This window comes from Anabrus simplex, chromosome 6 (assembly GCF_040414725.1).
Source record: "Anabrus simplex isolate iqAnaSimp1 chromosome 6, ASM4041472v1, whole genome shotgun sequence".
NCBI classification, from domain to species: domain Eukaryota; kingdom Metazoa; phylum Arthropoda; class Insecta; order Orthoptera; family Tettigoniidae; genus Anabrus; species Anabrus simplex.
Window position 1 is genome coordinate 223,334,392 of NC_090270.1, and position 16,773 is coordinate 223,351,164.

Genomic DNA, 16,773 nt, shown 5'->3' on the forward strand with positions numbered 1-16,773 from the left:
ACTAGATGATTACGTCGCAGTACTTGTTAGCCTGGTTAGAAGTTCTGGGTATCTTGGACATCTTGAGACTTGGCCTGGGTAAGGGATCTCTTCTCGGCCAAGGCTTGCTTCTCCTTGATGTTCTGCTGCTGCTGCTGCTGCTGTTCCTGCCACAAACGCTTCCCATATCCATTAGCTTCCATATCTACCCCACATTTAACAATCACCCTGCGCCGTCCCCGTCTCAATGAGAGGACGCATAAGATCCAGGCTAGCTTAACTTCGATCATCCTGGCTAACATAATCCATCATTTGGACTATGAGTTCCGAATATGAGAAAAGAATGTCATACTGAGTCAAAGAAATCCTAAATTACACCTAAGTACAGCTCTTATACGTTGCTTATTAGAATTCCTTACGCTACCAAGATGTTTCAGAATTTACCCACTTAAATCTAAGTCTCTACGCTACGATACACATTGAAAGAAGGATTTAAGTTTTACACATCTCATTTATTACACACTTGTTCCAATCCAAGGCTTGAACACTATGCTATCCTCCCTAAAAGAATGTCTAATCGAGGAATCTGCACGTTTCACCTGAATATCCCATCCATCTTTGGCGAGATTTGCTTTAATTTTCTTAAATCTATCTACTTCTTCTACCCGAATATATAATAAATCATTTAATTCTTCTCTTAGCCTCCTTCACTTCTAACATTCTTTGGTTAACGTATCATCATTTGTGGCATGAGAGGAAATTGAGGAAATGACAGTATCGGGCAAAATTTATATAAGCGATATTCACCTTAAATCTGCCGGTAATTGACATGTCCGGCATCAGCTATGCTTAACATAAAAAAATTCTATTTGAATTAAGTATCTTTGAATGAGGATATTGAATTTGAAATGCACCAAGTGCTTGAATCTTTTCTGACTAAATAATCAGGGAAGGAATGAAATCAACGACAAATCATTAAAGTACGTATAACAGATTATTTAGCTAAACGGTATTAAACCTTTGCTCGTGACTGTCAAAATAAAAAATATAGGTCATAAAATGTCGAATTCACCATATTATATTAAAAAGAAATGACTAGATCAAATATTATGTTGAAATTATTAGATTGGAGTAACTAAGTTAAAATACCTTTGGGTGCACCCTAGCAAAGAGAAATATTTACAATATAATACATTATAAGCTAAACTGGAGACTGAGGGTGGTTTAGAAATATTCAGGACGCATTTTAGGCCTGGAACTACATCTCATGAATTGGAATCGGAATTCTCCTCTACTACCTTTTAAAGCCTTCGAATTAATTACTTGCTCTTACTGCGAGCTCATAGTAGTTTGCTGACATATGGTCATTCCTATCTTCCACACTCCCTAGTGATAGATACCCATAAAAATTGACTTGGGAGGATAGTTCCCTAACATTTTCACAAACAACTGGTTTACAATTCTGAATATTCATGCTTCTTCCTTTACTGCGTGAATATTGATAAGTCTTCTTCTAAATTAATGTAATTTTTAATAAATGGTTCAACAAGTACCAGAAAGTTTCAACATACTATTCTTAATCTGAATCTTCTCATTACTCTGACTGAGTACACGTGCGATTTCATATATTCTCCAACGACTACTCTACTAGTTTCATCTAAACTATACTAGCCAGTGTGGTCTACATTGTGCGAAGACTCGATCATAAGATAACAATTCATACACATACAGTCAGCCATCAGTGATAGGATGTTACCTAAGAAGTATACTACATTTCCTTTCGCCTGAGAATAGATCAGGTTTAGAAAAACAGCTGTGACATTGTGAATATGCTCGATTTCATCCTCCTAATTGAGGCCTCATCGGTACTTTCAAGTATGCTCGCTAGTCAACAAGTGTCACTTCGATCATATATCAACATATTCATGCTTGCTCGTAAGAGAAATAGTAAAGAGAAATACGGCATATTCATTACCACTTAGTAAAAACTCAATTTGAAACCATTAAGTCCACTACTACATCACCATGCTCTTATTCGCGAAGAATCAATAACTACCATCATTCTAAATTATCAATCTCATATCAACCTCTCTTAAAATAATAATTATTTCACTCCTAACATATAACACGTCTCATTTACCAAATACGTATCCATTCTTTCTCAATTGTAGCATTTATTATTTCAATCACGGCTTTTGGACATATCTCACGACATTATGACCTTAATTCCGTCATAACCTTAAATTATTGTAAACACCTGTATCTATTTGGCAAGCATATCCTACTGCTGGTCCCTAACTTGACATTCTTTGGTCATAACCAACATACACACGTACCTAAATCTATCCTTGACCTAGTACACAATTTACTGTCACCTTAACGAACTCGGCATTTCACATTACCTGGATCACTTTTCGAACGTAGGCTTTCATTACTGATTGACCACCTATCTATGGACTTGTCATTCAGAATACGAAGATTACCTAACCACCTTTGATCTAATTCATCGTATACAACTTTCGTCGTTTTCATTATTTCGCACGGAATAACTTAGCAAATTGTATTAAATTCAAATATGAATATTAAGCATCAATACATTAATTTAAAAACAAGATTTATCTGAATTCAGCAGCTCCAGTCGTCGGCTTATGTCCAGCTGACAGGACATAGGGACACGCCTCCTTTTATTTCCCTATGCGAACGGGGAATGCTCGCATAATTCTCCTCTGGGCTTAGTCATCTCTCGGCAGGCAACGTCATCTGACAGCACCCATTTGGGCAGTCTGGCCTATCATCTTCTTAGAACATCTTGCTCATTTCTGGACTAGTTGGACTAGAATAACAACTTGTGTCTAGCGCCTGACAATGTGAAGCCACTCGGCTACGCTCGGGTGAGATCTGTCGACTATACTCGGCCGTGCTCGGATGAGATCTGTCGATTATACACGGCCGTGCTCGGGTGACATCTGTCGGCTATGTTCTACTGGCGCACATGAAGATAGTAATGGAATATCAGTGTCCATATATTAGGCAATACCTTCATTACAGTTACTAACTAGTATATTTGTTATGGACTTTGTAATATTGAACTTTCCGATAGCAATGGGACACCAGTATTCAAATATTACTACAATATGATAGAAGCTTGAGACATGTTTCGGCATGAGAGATGTCGACAGAGATGCACTGGGCGTTGAAGTCAAGCTGGCTAACACACTACTGTGTATTCTATTCAAGGGATTTCCAACATTTTATAGGATAGTCTCCCAGTTTGTTATATTTCACTTATTCGCTAACTGGAAAGCAGGTGGCATAATTTACATTAGATGCCACTGAAGCAGTCAAAGGACAAAGGTTTTCAAGCTTTTACGAGTTACTTTACTTCGCACCGACATAGATAGGTCTAATGGTGACGATGGGATAGAAAAGGGCTAGAAGTGGGAAGGAAGCGGTCGTGTACTTAATTAAGGTACAGCCCCAACATTTGCTTGGTATGAAAATGGGAAAGCATGGAAAACCACCTTCAAGGCTGCCAACAGTGGGGTTCTAACCACTATCTCCCGAATACAAGCTCACTGCTGCGCGCCTTTAACCGCACGGCCAACTCTCTCGGTGGTTTTCAAGTTCTTCGAATAGTAACCGATAATTACCAGGTTAATATTTCAATGTTTGAAACATTATGTGGGGGACGTGGCACTTTTGAAGCATGAAATAATACATCCATCCGGTAATGGAAGGTCACTATTTCTTTGTTATGACTCTAGTCACTTTTTGTATCGCTTCTGACAATCTCTGATTTTCTTATTGCAGCTTCCTCGAAATGAATTGCTAAACTGCTCCACTCTCATGAAAGACAAATTCACGAGAGAAATATAATGTGGCACTTGTAATGATGGGCATCCATAGTTCTTTTTAGAAATATTTTTAAAGCCACCTTTAATTAACATTGCCACAAATTATATACAGAAGTGCGAGCGATTTATACAATTCAATAGAAACCTCTCAACAGGAAGATTTTCAAACTTCAGTGAGATCTATGAAACAAACGCAGCGTTAATATGGTAACTTTTTATTAATTTACCTACTGTACTTTCAAAAACCTTGGCATACTGGAGTTGCATGGTTGGTTTAAGAAGTAGCGTAGAAATTAAGATTTGTAAATATCGGTGTGAGCTATGATGGGATTTAAGATTCAAATACTTAATTTCTACGAGCTGTGCGCATTTGAAAGTTGAGGAAGTAGGGCAATGTAGGGAGCTTAACTGCAAACGTGGTGGGTGATTGTCGAACAATTAGCTTGCCGACACGGCCGACTTGATGCGTCGCTCTAGGGCGCAGGGAGGGATCCAGTCGGCCGTGTTGCCGACTACCATCAGCTGCTTACCTGCCGGCCATATTGTATTTCATAGGTGACGGACCGAACTTAGCCGAGTTACTCCGAGTGGCTGCACATTGTCAGGCGCTAGACATAAGTGAATAACAGACAGAATCAATTAGCTTCGTCATCATGGAATAGCTGTGATATAATCTGCTTAATGCGAAAGATTGTTCTCCTTGAAAGAGTTGATATACTCGACAAATAATAATCTTGGGGTAATGTGATTCTACGACTCAAAACGAACAGATTTTGCTTATTTATCTCTTCCAAAAGTTAATATAGGAATCCCACTTCTTCAGTTCTTTAACTTGGATGATATCAAGTAACACGTCAGCAAAGACTGCAGTGACGTAAGCTTGTCGTGGTTGATGCTTGAGTTTCCACGTATCTAAAGTTCGCGGAACGAAATTAAAAATCTTCTGTTTGATCTGCGACGCGGCTACCAATAAATCTGCTCCTTGTTTCTGCTGGAACGATTTCTTGTTGATACCTTCCTTTAATACTGACGCTGTCGCTTTCCGTACTCGACTCTGATTAAAAGTAGCTCTTTCAATTTTGTTTTTCTATTTTTTCCCTCAATAATTGTTAGTAACAATCTTCACATTCCTTCTTTTCCACTGCCTTCTGTATCTAAATTATTTCTACAAGCGCCTGAGATGAATACTGTTGCTTTCGCTCGCGGTATCGTCAGACATTTTGACGTTAACTATTCTCGGAGATTTGGACTCCATCTTTGTTCTTCTTACGGACGGAACTTTACGTAACAGTGAAATGGCACAACCCTTTCATATCCTCCAGTTCTATTTCCAACTCTCGCATTGAAATCGCCCATTAGCACTATCCTATCCTTGCTGTTGACCCTGACTACGATGTCACTCAATGTTTCATAACACTTGTCATTTTCATCTCAATCTGCACCCTCACATGGTGAATACGCCGAGACTATTCTCGTCCTAATTCCTCCACCTGCCAAATCTACCCACATCATTCGCTCGCTTACGTGCCTAACAAAAACTATGTTGCGTGCAATGGTATTGCTGATAAAGAGGCCTACCCCAGACTCTGCCATTCCCTTTTTAACACCCGTTAAGTACACTTTATAATCTCCTATCTCTTCCTCTTTATCTCCCCTTGACCGAATGTCACTTACTCCTAGCACATCCAGATTTGTCCTCTTTGCTGACACGGCCAGTTCTACTTTCTTTTTTCCATAAGCCACATTAATATTGATAGCTCCCCATCGAATTCCATTTCGTTCGCCAAGTTGTTTCCAAGGATTCCCTCGCCTGCCAAATGGGAGTGGGACTCAGTTACTCTCATAGGTCTGAGGCTTGCTTAAAATATTCTGAGCTCGGTAATTTAATGAAGAAGGATGTACCCTACTTACACATAGTCCAAGTGAGGGTCTCTCCTCTGACGGGTTACGGACCACCGATGAATTGTATAGCCCTAGCCGCCTGAGCACAAGGAAGGTCATGACTCAGATAATGTCCGAGATTCCACTCCCATTCCGTAGCAACGTATCCCGACTCTCAAGACCATTTACTAGGTCAGTCAGCCGTTGCCCATGTTTTACGAACTACAGGAACCCTCGTCATGAACCATTAATAATAATAATAATAATAATAATAATAATAATAATAATAATAATAATAATAATAATAATAATAATAATAATAATAATAATAATTAACAAACCTATCCGTCTTTCAGTTCAGGTATCTGTGTGAGGATTTTCATATACAACGAATTGTCACATCCCTATTTTTTGGTCAAATCAGAGGATATTTTTTATTTTAAACATTTCTATTAACAATCATTCAATCGATATCTTACATATACATACAGAGGTAGTAAAGGATACAGTGTGAATCCCAGATAAGGTAAACTTGTGTGTAGGCTTCAAAAACACGATAGCTAGATTATGTACATAATGGCATCTAGTGAATATCATTTACTCCATTATCATTTTGGTGATATTTGACTACAGTAATTTTATAAACTGTTCTTCTGCATTTGGTGTAGTAAACAGGAAGATGGAAAGGAGGCATATGGGTTAAGGAGAAGGTTGGTTTCTTAGTAGAGAGGAATATTGTGCTTGTTGATTTAAATGGAAATTTCAGTTGATCTACTTTGTAATAATTGTTAATGAGCCATGTGAATATCCTTTTCTTCAGGGTATTCTGATTGCCACTGAGTACGTCCACAGGTAATGCATTGTATATCCTTGGCCCTAGACAACTTAGATTTCTTTGTCCAAGTAAAATGTTCCGGCGTGGTATACTTTTTCCATTTCTGTCTTGCAGCCTAGTGCAAATTCTAAACTTGTGTTCTTTGCAGAAGAGCTTTAAATTTTTATGCATGTATAGGGTCACTGACTGCACAAATAGCTGCCGTATGTCTCCATGTGTTTGATGTGTTTGATTTCAAGATGGCGGCTGCTGTGTGCGAGTCTGTGATATCCGTGGTGGATAATGGTTTAAGATGCAGTGAAAAATGTGGCAAATGCAGAAGAGTAGTTAAAAATGGGATTCTGTGTCGTGTGATGAATGGTACCATTTTCGTTGTGCAAATATTGTAAATAGGTCTGATATTGAAGAAAGTGTGTGGCTGTGTCCCGAGTGTAAACAAACTGATAGTGAGGTAGAACAACAAGAGAGAGAGAGAAGTACGAATCTTTACTTAAGATTTTAGGAGTGCTACAAGAAGACTTATGTGCTCTGAAACTTGAAAATGAAAGCTTAAAGGACAGAATAAAGAAACTGGTAGATAAAGAAGACAGTGGAGAAGAAAGATCGCCGTGGACGAAAGTGACGAGAAGCCATTTTAGGCCTAATGTTAAACATATGGGAGAAACTACGTACCGGTACAACTTAAAACCGGGAAAAAACTCTTTGCAGTGCCAAAATAGATTTTAGTCATTGTAACAAGTTCCAGAAGAAGACACATCAAGTTTTCCGAATAATTTTAAATCCAGTGGAGGTAACCTACAGAAGAAGAAACCAACCGGAAGTCAAGATCGCCAAAAATTCATCTCTACGCAGACAGTCAAGGGCGGGGTATGGCAGAAGGCATCAAGGATGAGCTGCATAATCCTGAAACTGAGGTTTTAGGACTAATAAAACCAGGTGCCAAAACTGAAGACATCCTTTCAAGTTGTGATCCCGTGTTAGAGAAGGACAACTACGTGGTGATTGTGAGTAGTACAAATGACATTGCTGCAAATGAAGGTGAGGAACTAATTACGACCCTCAGAGGTAAGATTTCGAATCTACCTGACTCAAAAGTAATTGTAATTAATATGCCACCCAGGCATGACCTTATAGAAGACTCGTGTGTGAACAAAGCTGTACATGATGTAAATATAAAAAATCAAGAGATTAAGTAAAGTTTTAGAAATGTCTATGTAGTAGATACTTTAGGTCTTGGCAGGACGATGTTCACTAGGCATGGGTTACATCTGAATGGTAATGGAAAAGCAACTCTCTGTAGACAAATTGCTACAATTATCGACAGAGATTTGCAAACGAATATGCACTTAAGAAAACCCATACCACTAAATTGGCATATACAGGGAAACTTGCCAGAAAACCCAGATCGTTAAATCAAGATCTATGTACTGTACCGGTTACGACCTGTACATGCATATTTTTGAGAGTCAATTGTATGCAATCATCACGCGTATTACTCCGTGCAAGCCTGGTTTGTTTACATTCAGCGGGACGAGCGAGCAAGCTGAGAACAGCTGTATGTGTGACGTGGCTGCAGGGGCTATTTAGATCACCCGCCTGTCATGCCACGTGCCGCTTGCCTGAACTCGTATGTTCTAGATTCAAGCGTCACACCTTCCCGAACATTCGATGGAAAAACAATTTAAAACTCCTATAATAATTATGGTAGCGACTTGAGCAACATGTCATTTTAAAGGGAGTCACATAAACGTCGCAATGCTTGAATTTCAAGAAAATCCGTCGAGGGATTCAGGAGATAACCAGCTTCACGGCATATGTGACGTAGATGTCCCCAAACCGAATATAGGGAGGGCTCAATACAACCTCAGTCTCAGTCTCAGTCATTCAGTCACAGTCGAGTAGTCAGCGTGGCTCTACTCGCTGCCATAATCTTCGGAGGCTATCTTCGTGTGGTTATAGTCTCACTGAGGAACTCTGAATTTCCTCGAAGTCAGGGGCGTATTCTCCTTGAATGCAAGGCATTCATTGCATGCGTTATGGTAACACAAAGTACTGTCTGATGTACGATTTTAGATTGTTTCAAGTCAAATATTAACGATTTCATCTCTCAGAAGTTCAAAAGGTCTGCGCAACTATACTGGTTCTGTTGCTTGACTACGTGTGGTGCTGGTGTAGTCTCGCCGTCTACTCCACTCTAGGAAGAAAGAGACAGCGAATGGAGGAGTTAAGGATGTAAGGCATTCAATCTTAAAATTGCATTCGGTGGCAGACGCAGTTCTGAAACCCTCCGAACGATGTCGCTGCAATTGAAACTTGGTCAGAATTTGTCACCATACCCCATACCCGTGGCAGCTGTTAGCAACTTGGAGAAAGTCGGCATCTTTACAGCGAACGGGACCCACAGATTACCCCCCCCCCAGCGAGAACCCAACGTGACGAAACTGACCAATGCCTCCGGGGTGACTTCCCTCCAGTGCTTGAGTTGTGGCTAACTAGTGGGTTAATTCTTTGTGTTTTCGGTGTTTTACAATATTTTGCGCACATGTGATATTAACGATGGATGAGTCTAAAACGGATATAATTGTAAATCAGTTTGGAAAGCCATTTACTGGCCGTTCGTTTGATGAAAAGATTCAAATAGTTAAAGCCGGGAGACCTCTACCTCCCCTCGTAAATTTCTTCGTTTTCTTCTTAATCTGCTTAATCTCCAGGGTTGGCTTTTCCCTCGGACTCAGCGAAGGATCCCTCCTCTACCGCCTCAAGGGCAGTGTCCTGGAGCTTCAGACTCTGGGTAGGGGGATACAACTGTGGAGGATGATCAGTACCTCGCCCAGGCTGCCTCACCTGCTATGCTGAAGGAGGGAAGATTGGAAGGGATAGACAAGGAAGAGGGAAGGAAGCGGCCGTGGCCTAAAACCACGGAAAACCACTTCGAGGATGGCTGAGGTGGGAATCGAACCCACCTCTACTCAGTTGACCTCCCGAGGCTGAGTGGACCCCGTTCCAGCCCTCGTACCACTTTTCAAATTTCGTGGCAGAGTCGGGAATCGAACCCGGGCCTCCTGGGGTGGCAGCTAATCACACTATCCACTACACCACAGAGGCGGACCCTCGTAAATTTAAAAACACAAAACATGAATTGTGTACGAACGTTCAATCCAGAAACTTACAGTAAAACTGTTTGGCTCGAGTTCACCTACATGCAATTAGGGTGAGTAGAATTGAAATTTACTTAATACTTTGTGTTAACTGCATGGTTACTAGTTGCATGCCTCATTGGAGATTCCAGGATACGCCACTGCTCGAAGTCTTTATTTACGAGTGTTGAGGAACGAATTCTTCTAAGTCTATATAAAAGGGACTTGTAATATTTACGAGTGTTGAGGAACGAATTATTCTAAGTCTTTATAAATGTGACTTGTAATATTTACGAGTTATTGGCTCTAAATTTTCTCCAGTGATTTTTCATCAATGTACAAATAAAGAATTATATTGGGAGAATATTGATTTTGTATGCTGATTTAGTTTTTTTGAAAATGCCCTTGATTATTAAATTATGTTAACTATTATTATAATCATGTATATGTTCTTGTTTATATTAAATTAAACATGGGGTGGTTTTTTCAAAATATGACAATTTCAAACCTGTATCTGGCTTCTGTGGCTCTGTGGTTGGCCAGACTGTGCTTATTAATGATGTGGTCATCACCTCTATAGCGGATCTTGTTGGACGCATGCGCTGATTTTGTGAGCTGTGGCATTAATACGTATTGATAATGGCGGACCGGATTATTGAGTTGGCGTTCAATAAAGAAAATCCTTATCTCTTAAATGCTGCGCATCATTTTTATAATAAGTATTCGTAATGTGTGCTTATTTACACTTTAGGTTACCAATTGTTTCGTTAAGTATGTAACTAATTGCGTTATAGGCTTGTGTGTGTATGCTAATATATCTAGGGCATTTCGCTGTTTACTTCATACGTTTTCATCATTTTGAAATTCTGTCGAAAGTATATATGAAATTGGAGGTCGGTAATGATTTAGATTTTTTAGATAACGCGAATTATTATCCCGTATGTTACGGTAAAATGGCGGGACACATGGAATCATCTTTTTTTGTTTTTGGTCTAGTATGAACAAATTCGCTAAGAACACACAGTGAAAAGAAAGTATTCCCCCCGAGTTCTCGTAAATTTCAACATCCAACATGTTACAAAGTGTTCAATTTACTCAGCCCCCACCTCCTGTCATCCCTAACCTTTCGGTACCACCACCGATGCCGCCGCCCCACTTTCCCCAGCATCGTTTTCATGGTGATAGGGGAGGGCATAGGGGACATTATTTTCAGCCCTTTCGTCCTTATCCACGGCCTGGTCCAGGTGGACCTGATAGTGAATTTGATGGAAAACGATTGAGGAAATCAGTTATGCGCAAGACTGTTGATTACAATTCTGCAATTATAAAAATGTTGGAGGTGAGTTTACCCTGAGTTTGTCAGAAGTTTGTTTGAGGTTGAGACATTTCATGATCTCTAAGGGTTTGCATACTTTCCTTCTCAGTACTCTGCTGATGTGAATCAGGTTATTGATGAATGTAGTGAGAAACACTGTTCGTAGTATGTTAGTGTGTCACTCTTCAAGCTGAATTGCAGGTCGTGGTGAGGTTATGAATTTCCTGTTAAGATGGAAATTTTATTCTTGCCGATAGTAAAATGATCAGTTGTTTAGTTTCACCACAGTGAATTGTAAATATATATCCATTAACACTTTCCTACTGTTAACTTTGCAGTTTTAAGAGGTATTAAAAAAAAATGAACAATGTGGTTTTGGTCTAGGAGGGATTAACTTTTTGAATGTGAGAATGTTTGTGTGCACCTACTGGCTTTACAAAGAACGTGCTCTTGCTACATGTTGTCACTCTTCAGCTTGACCATTATTACTCTTGTGTGCTTGTGCTGATCCAAGTTGCAAACTCTCGGGATATATGAGCAATAATTACATTTTTATTTATAAGAAATCGTGATAAGATTAAGAATTGTTTTATTTTTCTCTTGCTGTGCCAATTCTTTCTTTCAGTCATAATAATAATAATACCTTCCAGCCATGCATATGAAGTGTCAACTATATTTATGACTTCTCATTTGTATAACTTATGTCGGTGTCATTATTATATAGCCTAATGTTCCTTCTGATGCATACCACAGTGTTCACAGCTAAATGAACATTCAGTGAATATGTAACAGCTGTCACTTAGTAGGCCTACATGCTAAGAGATCTTTCAGTATTCAATCATCAACTGCCACTGATAAGCATTTAGGACTGTTGCCCTCATGGCAGAGTTTCTATCTGTTGTTTACCAAATCTTTTCTTAAATGCCATTACGAGAAGCTATCTGCATGTGACTGATTTACTTTGTGGAAGTCAACAATTTGGAATACCATTTATGACAGATTAAATGTAAAATTGTTTCCGATACTTGTATTTCCGTTAGTGAAATAAAATACAATTTGTTACATTCAGCTTTTCTACTGAAAGAGTAGGATGTAAATATTTAATTACAATAATGAAGGTAAAGGAAAATTTTGAAGATTCTAGGGAAGCAAAAATAACATTGTGACGAGGAAGTATCACTTTTTGATCGTTAATGGGTTGATTATAATTTGTGTCATTTATAGTAGCAAACAAGAATTGTCCCTTACTGTGTTGGTAAGGTTGGGAAAATCAGTGTTTTTGGATTATTTGTGTATAGGCTTATATGCGTTGTTTGTACTCTTGTGTCTATTCTCTTGTATGATACATTTCATGGAAGGGGTTTGCACTGTTTCACTGTTACACTACAAGATCGCCTCTCTCCATAATTTGAAATAATTGTAGGCATTTTAAATTTAGATTATCAGTGGTTATATTCGGTAATATATATTAGTAAACATTACTAAAAGATTTCTTATTTGTATGTATTAGGTATTTAACCTTTTACATACATACATACATACATACATACATACATACATACATACATACATACATTATCATTATAGACTGTTATGCCTTTCAGCGTTCAGTCTCCAAGCCTCTGAGAATTTCCTAAACGTCGCCACAATCCTCGATTTGCAACTAGTGTTGTGGCCTCATTTAGTTCCATACCTCTTATCTTTAAATCGTTAGAAACCGAGTCTAACCATCGTCGTCTTGGTCTCCCTCTACTTCTCTTACCCTCCTTAGCAGAGTCCATTATTCTCCTAGGTAACCTATCCTCCTCCATTCGCCTCACATGACCCCACCACCGAAGCCGGTTTATGCGTACAGCTTCATCCATCAAGTTCATTCCTAAATTAGCCTTCATCTTCTCATTCCGAGTACCCTCCTGTCATTGTTCCCACCTGTTTGTACCAACAATCATTCTTGCTACTTTCATGTCTGTTACTTCTAACTTATGAATAAGATATCCTGAGTCCACCCAGCTTTTGCTCCTGTAAAGCAAAGTTGGTCTTAAAACAGACCGATGTAAAGATAGTTTCGTCTGGGAGCTGACTTCTTTCTTACAGAATACTGCTGATCGCAACTGCGAGCTCATTACATTAGCTTTACTACACCTTGATTCAATCTCGCTTACTATATTACCATCCTGGGAGAGCACACAACCTAAATACTTGAAATTATCGACCTGTTCTAGCTTTGTATCACCAATCTGGCATTCAATTCTGTTGAATTTCTTACCTACTGACATCAATTTAGTCTTCGAGAGGCTAATTTTCATACCATACTCATTGCACCTATTTTCAAGTTCCAAGATATTAGACTGCAGGCTTTCGGCACAGTCTGCCATTAAGACCAAGTCGTCAGCATAGGCCAAACTGCTTACTACATTTCCACCTAACTGAATCCCTCCCTGCCATTTTATACCTTTCAGCAGATGATCCATGTAAACTACGAACAGCAAAGGTGAAAGATTACACCCTTGTCTAACTCCTGTAAGTACCCTGAACCAAGAACTCATTCTACCATCAATTCTCACTGAAGCCCAATTGTTAACATAAATGCCTTTGATTGCTTTTAATAATCTACCTTTAATTCCATAGTCCCCCAGTATGGCGAACATCTTTTCCCTCGGTACCCTGTCATATGCTTTCTCTAGATCTATGAAACATAAACACAACTGCCTATTCCTCTCGTAGCATTTTTCAATTACCTGGCGCATACTGAAAATCTGATCCTGACAGCCTCTCTGTGGTCTGAAACCACACTGGTTTTCATCCAACTTCCTCTCAACGACTGATTGCACCCTCCCTTCCAAGATGCCAGTGAATACTTTGCCTGGTATACTAATCAATGAGATACCTCGATAGTTGTTGCAATCCTTCCTGTTCCCTTGCTTATAGATAGGTGCAATTACTGCTGTTGTCCAATCTGAAGGTACTTTACCAACACTCCACGCTAATTTTACTACTCTATGAAGCCATTTCATCCCTGCCTTCCCACTATACTTCACCATTTCAGGTCTAATTTCATCTATTCCTGCTGCCTTATGACAATGGAGTTTATTTACTATCCTTTCCACTTCCTCAAGCATAATTTCACCAACATAATTTTCCTCCTCCCCATGAGCTTGGCTGTTTGCAACACCACCATGATGATTTCCTTTTACATTGGGAAGATGTTCAAAATATTCCCTCCACCTCTCCAGTGATTCCCTGGGATCTATTATGAGTTCACCTGAATTACTCAAAACACTCTTCGTTTCCTTTTTCTCTCCCTTCCTAAGATTATTACTGTCCAGAAAGGTTTCCCTGCTGCTTGACCTAGCCTTTCCAGGTTATTACCAAAATCTTCCCATGACTTCTTTTTGGATTCAACAACTATTTCTTTCGCTCTGTTTCTTTCATCTACGTACCAATCCCTGTCTGCCTCGGCCCTTGTTTGGAGCCATTTCTGATAAGCCTTCTTTTTACGTTTACAGGCTGCTCTCACTTCATCATTCCACCAAGATGTTCGCCTTTTCCCATCTTTACACACAGTTGTTCCGAGGCACTCCCTTGCTGTTTCTACTACAGCATCCCTGTATGCCACCCATTTACTTTCTATATCCTGAACCTGCTTACTGTCTACTGTTCGAAACTTCACTGATCATATCCATGTACTTCTGTCTAATTTCCTCGTCCTGGAGATTTTCTACCCTAATTCGTTTGCAGACAGATTTCACTTTCTCCACCCTAGGCCTAGAGATACTTAGTTCACTACAGATCAGATAGTGGTCGGTATCATCAAAAAATCCCCGGAAAACTCGTATATTCATAAGAGATTTCCTGAATTCAAAGTCTGTTAAGATATAGTCTATTATGGATCTGGTACCCCTAGCCTCCCATGTGTAGCGGTGAATAGCCTTATGCTTGAAGAATGTATTCGTAACAGCTAAACCCATACTAGCACAGAAGTCCAGCAAACGCTTCCCATTCCCATTAGCTTCCATATCTTCCCCACATTTACCAATCACCCTGTCGTATCCTTCAGTTCTATTCCCAACTCTCGCATTGAAATCACCCATTAGCACTATTCTATCCTTGCTGTTGACCCTGACCACGATGTCTTTCAATGCTTCATAAAACTGTCAACTTCATCCTCATCTGCACCCTCACATTTACCTTTTACAATTAAGTTTAAAACGTTTTGACTATATTCTGTTCAAATTGATTTAAAAATTGCAAAATTGGAATAATTTAAATGTAATCATCAATGATGGTGTTTGTTGATTGATGAGGGAATTTATAATAATCATCCTTTTATTAACTCTCATCTACTGCGCGAGTTTGCCGTGCAGTTAGGTGCGCGCAGCTGTGAGCTCGCATCTGGGATATAGTGGGTTCGAATCCCACTGCCGGCAGCTCTGAAGATGGTTTTCTGTGGTTTCGCATTTTCACACCAAGCAAATGCTGGGGCTGTACCTTAATTAAGGCCACGGCCGTTTCCTTCCCATTCTTGGGCCTTTCCAATCCTATCATCACCATAAGACCTATTTGTGTCGGTGCGACGTAAAGAAAAAAAAAAACTAATCTAGAGACGAAGAGGACTGACTCATAAAAGAATGAAGGTATCAGTTCGCTGCAGATGTAGTTAGCTTTTTGAAGGGTGAGAAAATGGTTTGGCTCTCCATGTCATACGATATAGGTATGTAAAAGATCTGTAGTGATACATTTGATATTCAGGTGATAGAATTAATTTAAAAAAACCCATAGATTGCCCAACTGAGATGTTTCCCTGCCATGTGGTTGTATAGAGTAAAACGGAAGATACATGAAAATGATGCGCTAGGAACCTAAATGGCAGCAGATAAGTATGTCTGCACATGGTTGCTGAGGTCATAGATTATTATTATTATTATTATTATTATTATTATTATTATTATTATTATTAGTATTATTATTATTAGTAGTAGTAGTAGTAGTAGTATAACATGGGAAGGGCTCAAAGTGTGATAAACGACTGTTCCGTTCTTGCAAACCTTATACCATCCGGATCTGAAGGGAATAAAACTTAACCAAGGGAGGTCAGATAGGAAAGATGAAAGTGAGGGGACTGGCACAAGGAAGTGGAAGAAATGCCAGACTTTGCCAAAGGCCCTATGGTTGCAACCGTGGAATATAAAGTTGAGAGTCCAAAAATAATATATGCCTTACTTACCGCCCCCGTTAAATTTTAATTTTTAAACATCAGTTGTCTTCTTTCACATGTGGTTAAGAATTTAGAGTGGATTGTTATCTGGAAAATACTGGTGGACATGAGAGCTGTCTGCCTGATGGACACAATTGGTAAGTCTATGTGGTCTGATACCATGGTTAGCCGGTTGGAGTCCCATTACATGAAAAAATTCCATCATCAGAATATTGGCCTGCGGGGACTTACACTATTTCTAATATTATTAGATGCCGGGCTGAGTAGCTCAGATGGTTAAGGCGCTGGCCTTCTAACCCCAACTTGGCAGGTTTGATCCTGGCTCAGTCCGGTGGTATTTGAAGGTGCTCAGATAAGACAGCCTCATGTCGGTAGATTTACTGGCACGTAAAAGAACTCCTGCGGGACTAAATTCTGGCACCTTGGCGTCTCCGAAGACCGTAAAAGTAGTTAGTGGGACGTAAAGCAAATAACATTATTATTATTAATATTATTAGATGCGTGCCAGAAGCCTGGATTCAATTCAACCGAGTATGGGGGATGTTCAAGTTGCACCA

The 16,773-nt window shown here is 39.5% G+C and overlaps 1 protein-coding gene across 1 annotated transcript in view; it reads left to right on the forward strand.

The window, feature by feature from the left end:
* Positions 1-10,293: 10,293 nt before the first annotated feature.
* Wdr33 (WD repeat domain 33) overlaps positions 10,294-16,773 on the forward strand; it is a 239,767-nt gene continuing 233,287 nt past the window's right edge. The window contains exon 1 of the mRNA XM_067150215.2: positions 10,294-11,025. Coding sequence (XP_067006316.1) covers positions 10,759-11,025 — 267 coding nt within the window. The 5' untranslated portion in view covers positions 10,294-10,758. The remainder of the gene's footprint in view (positions 11,026-16,773) is intronic.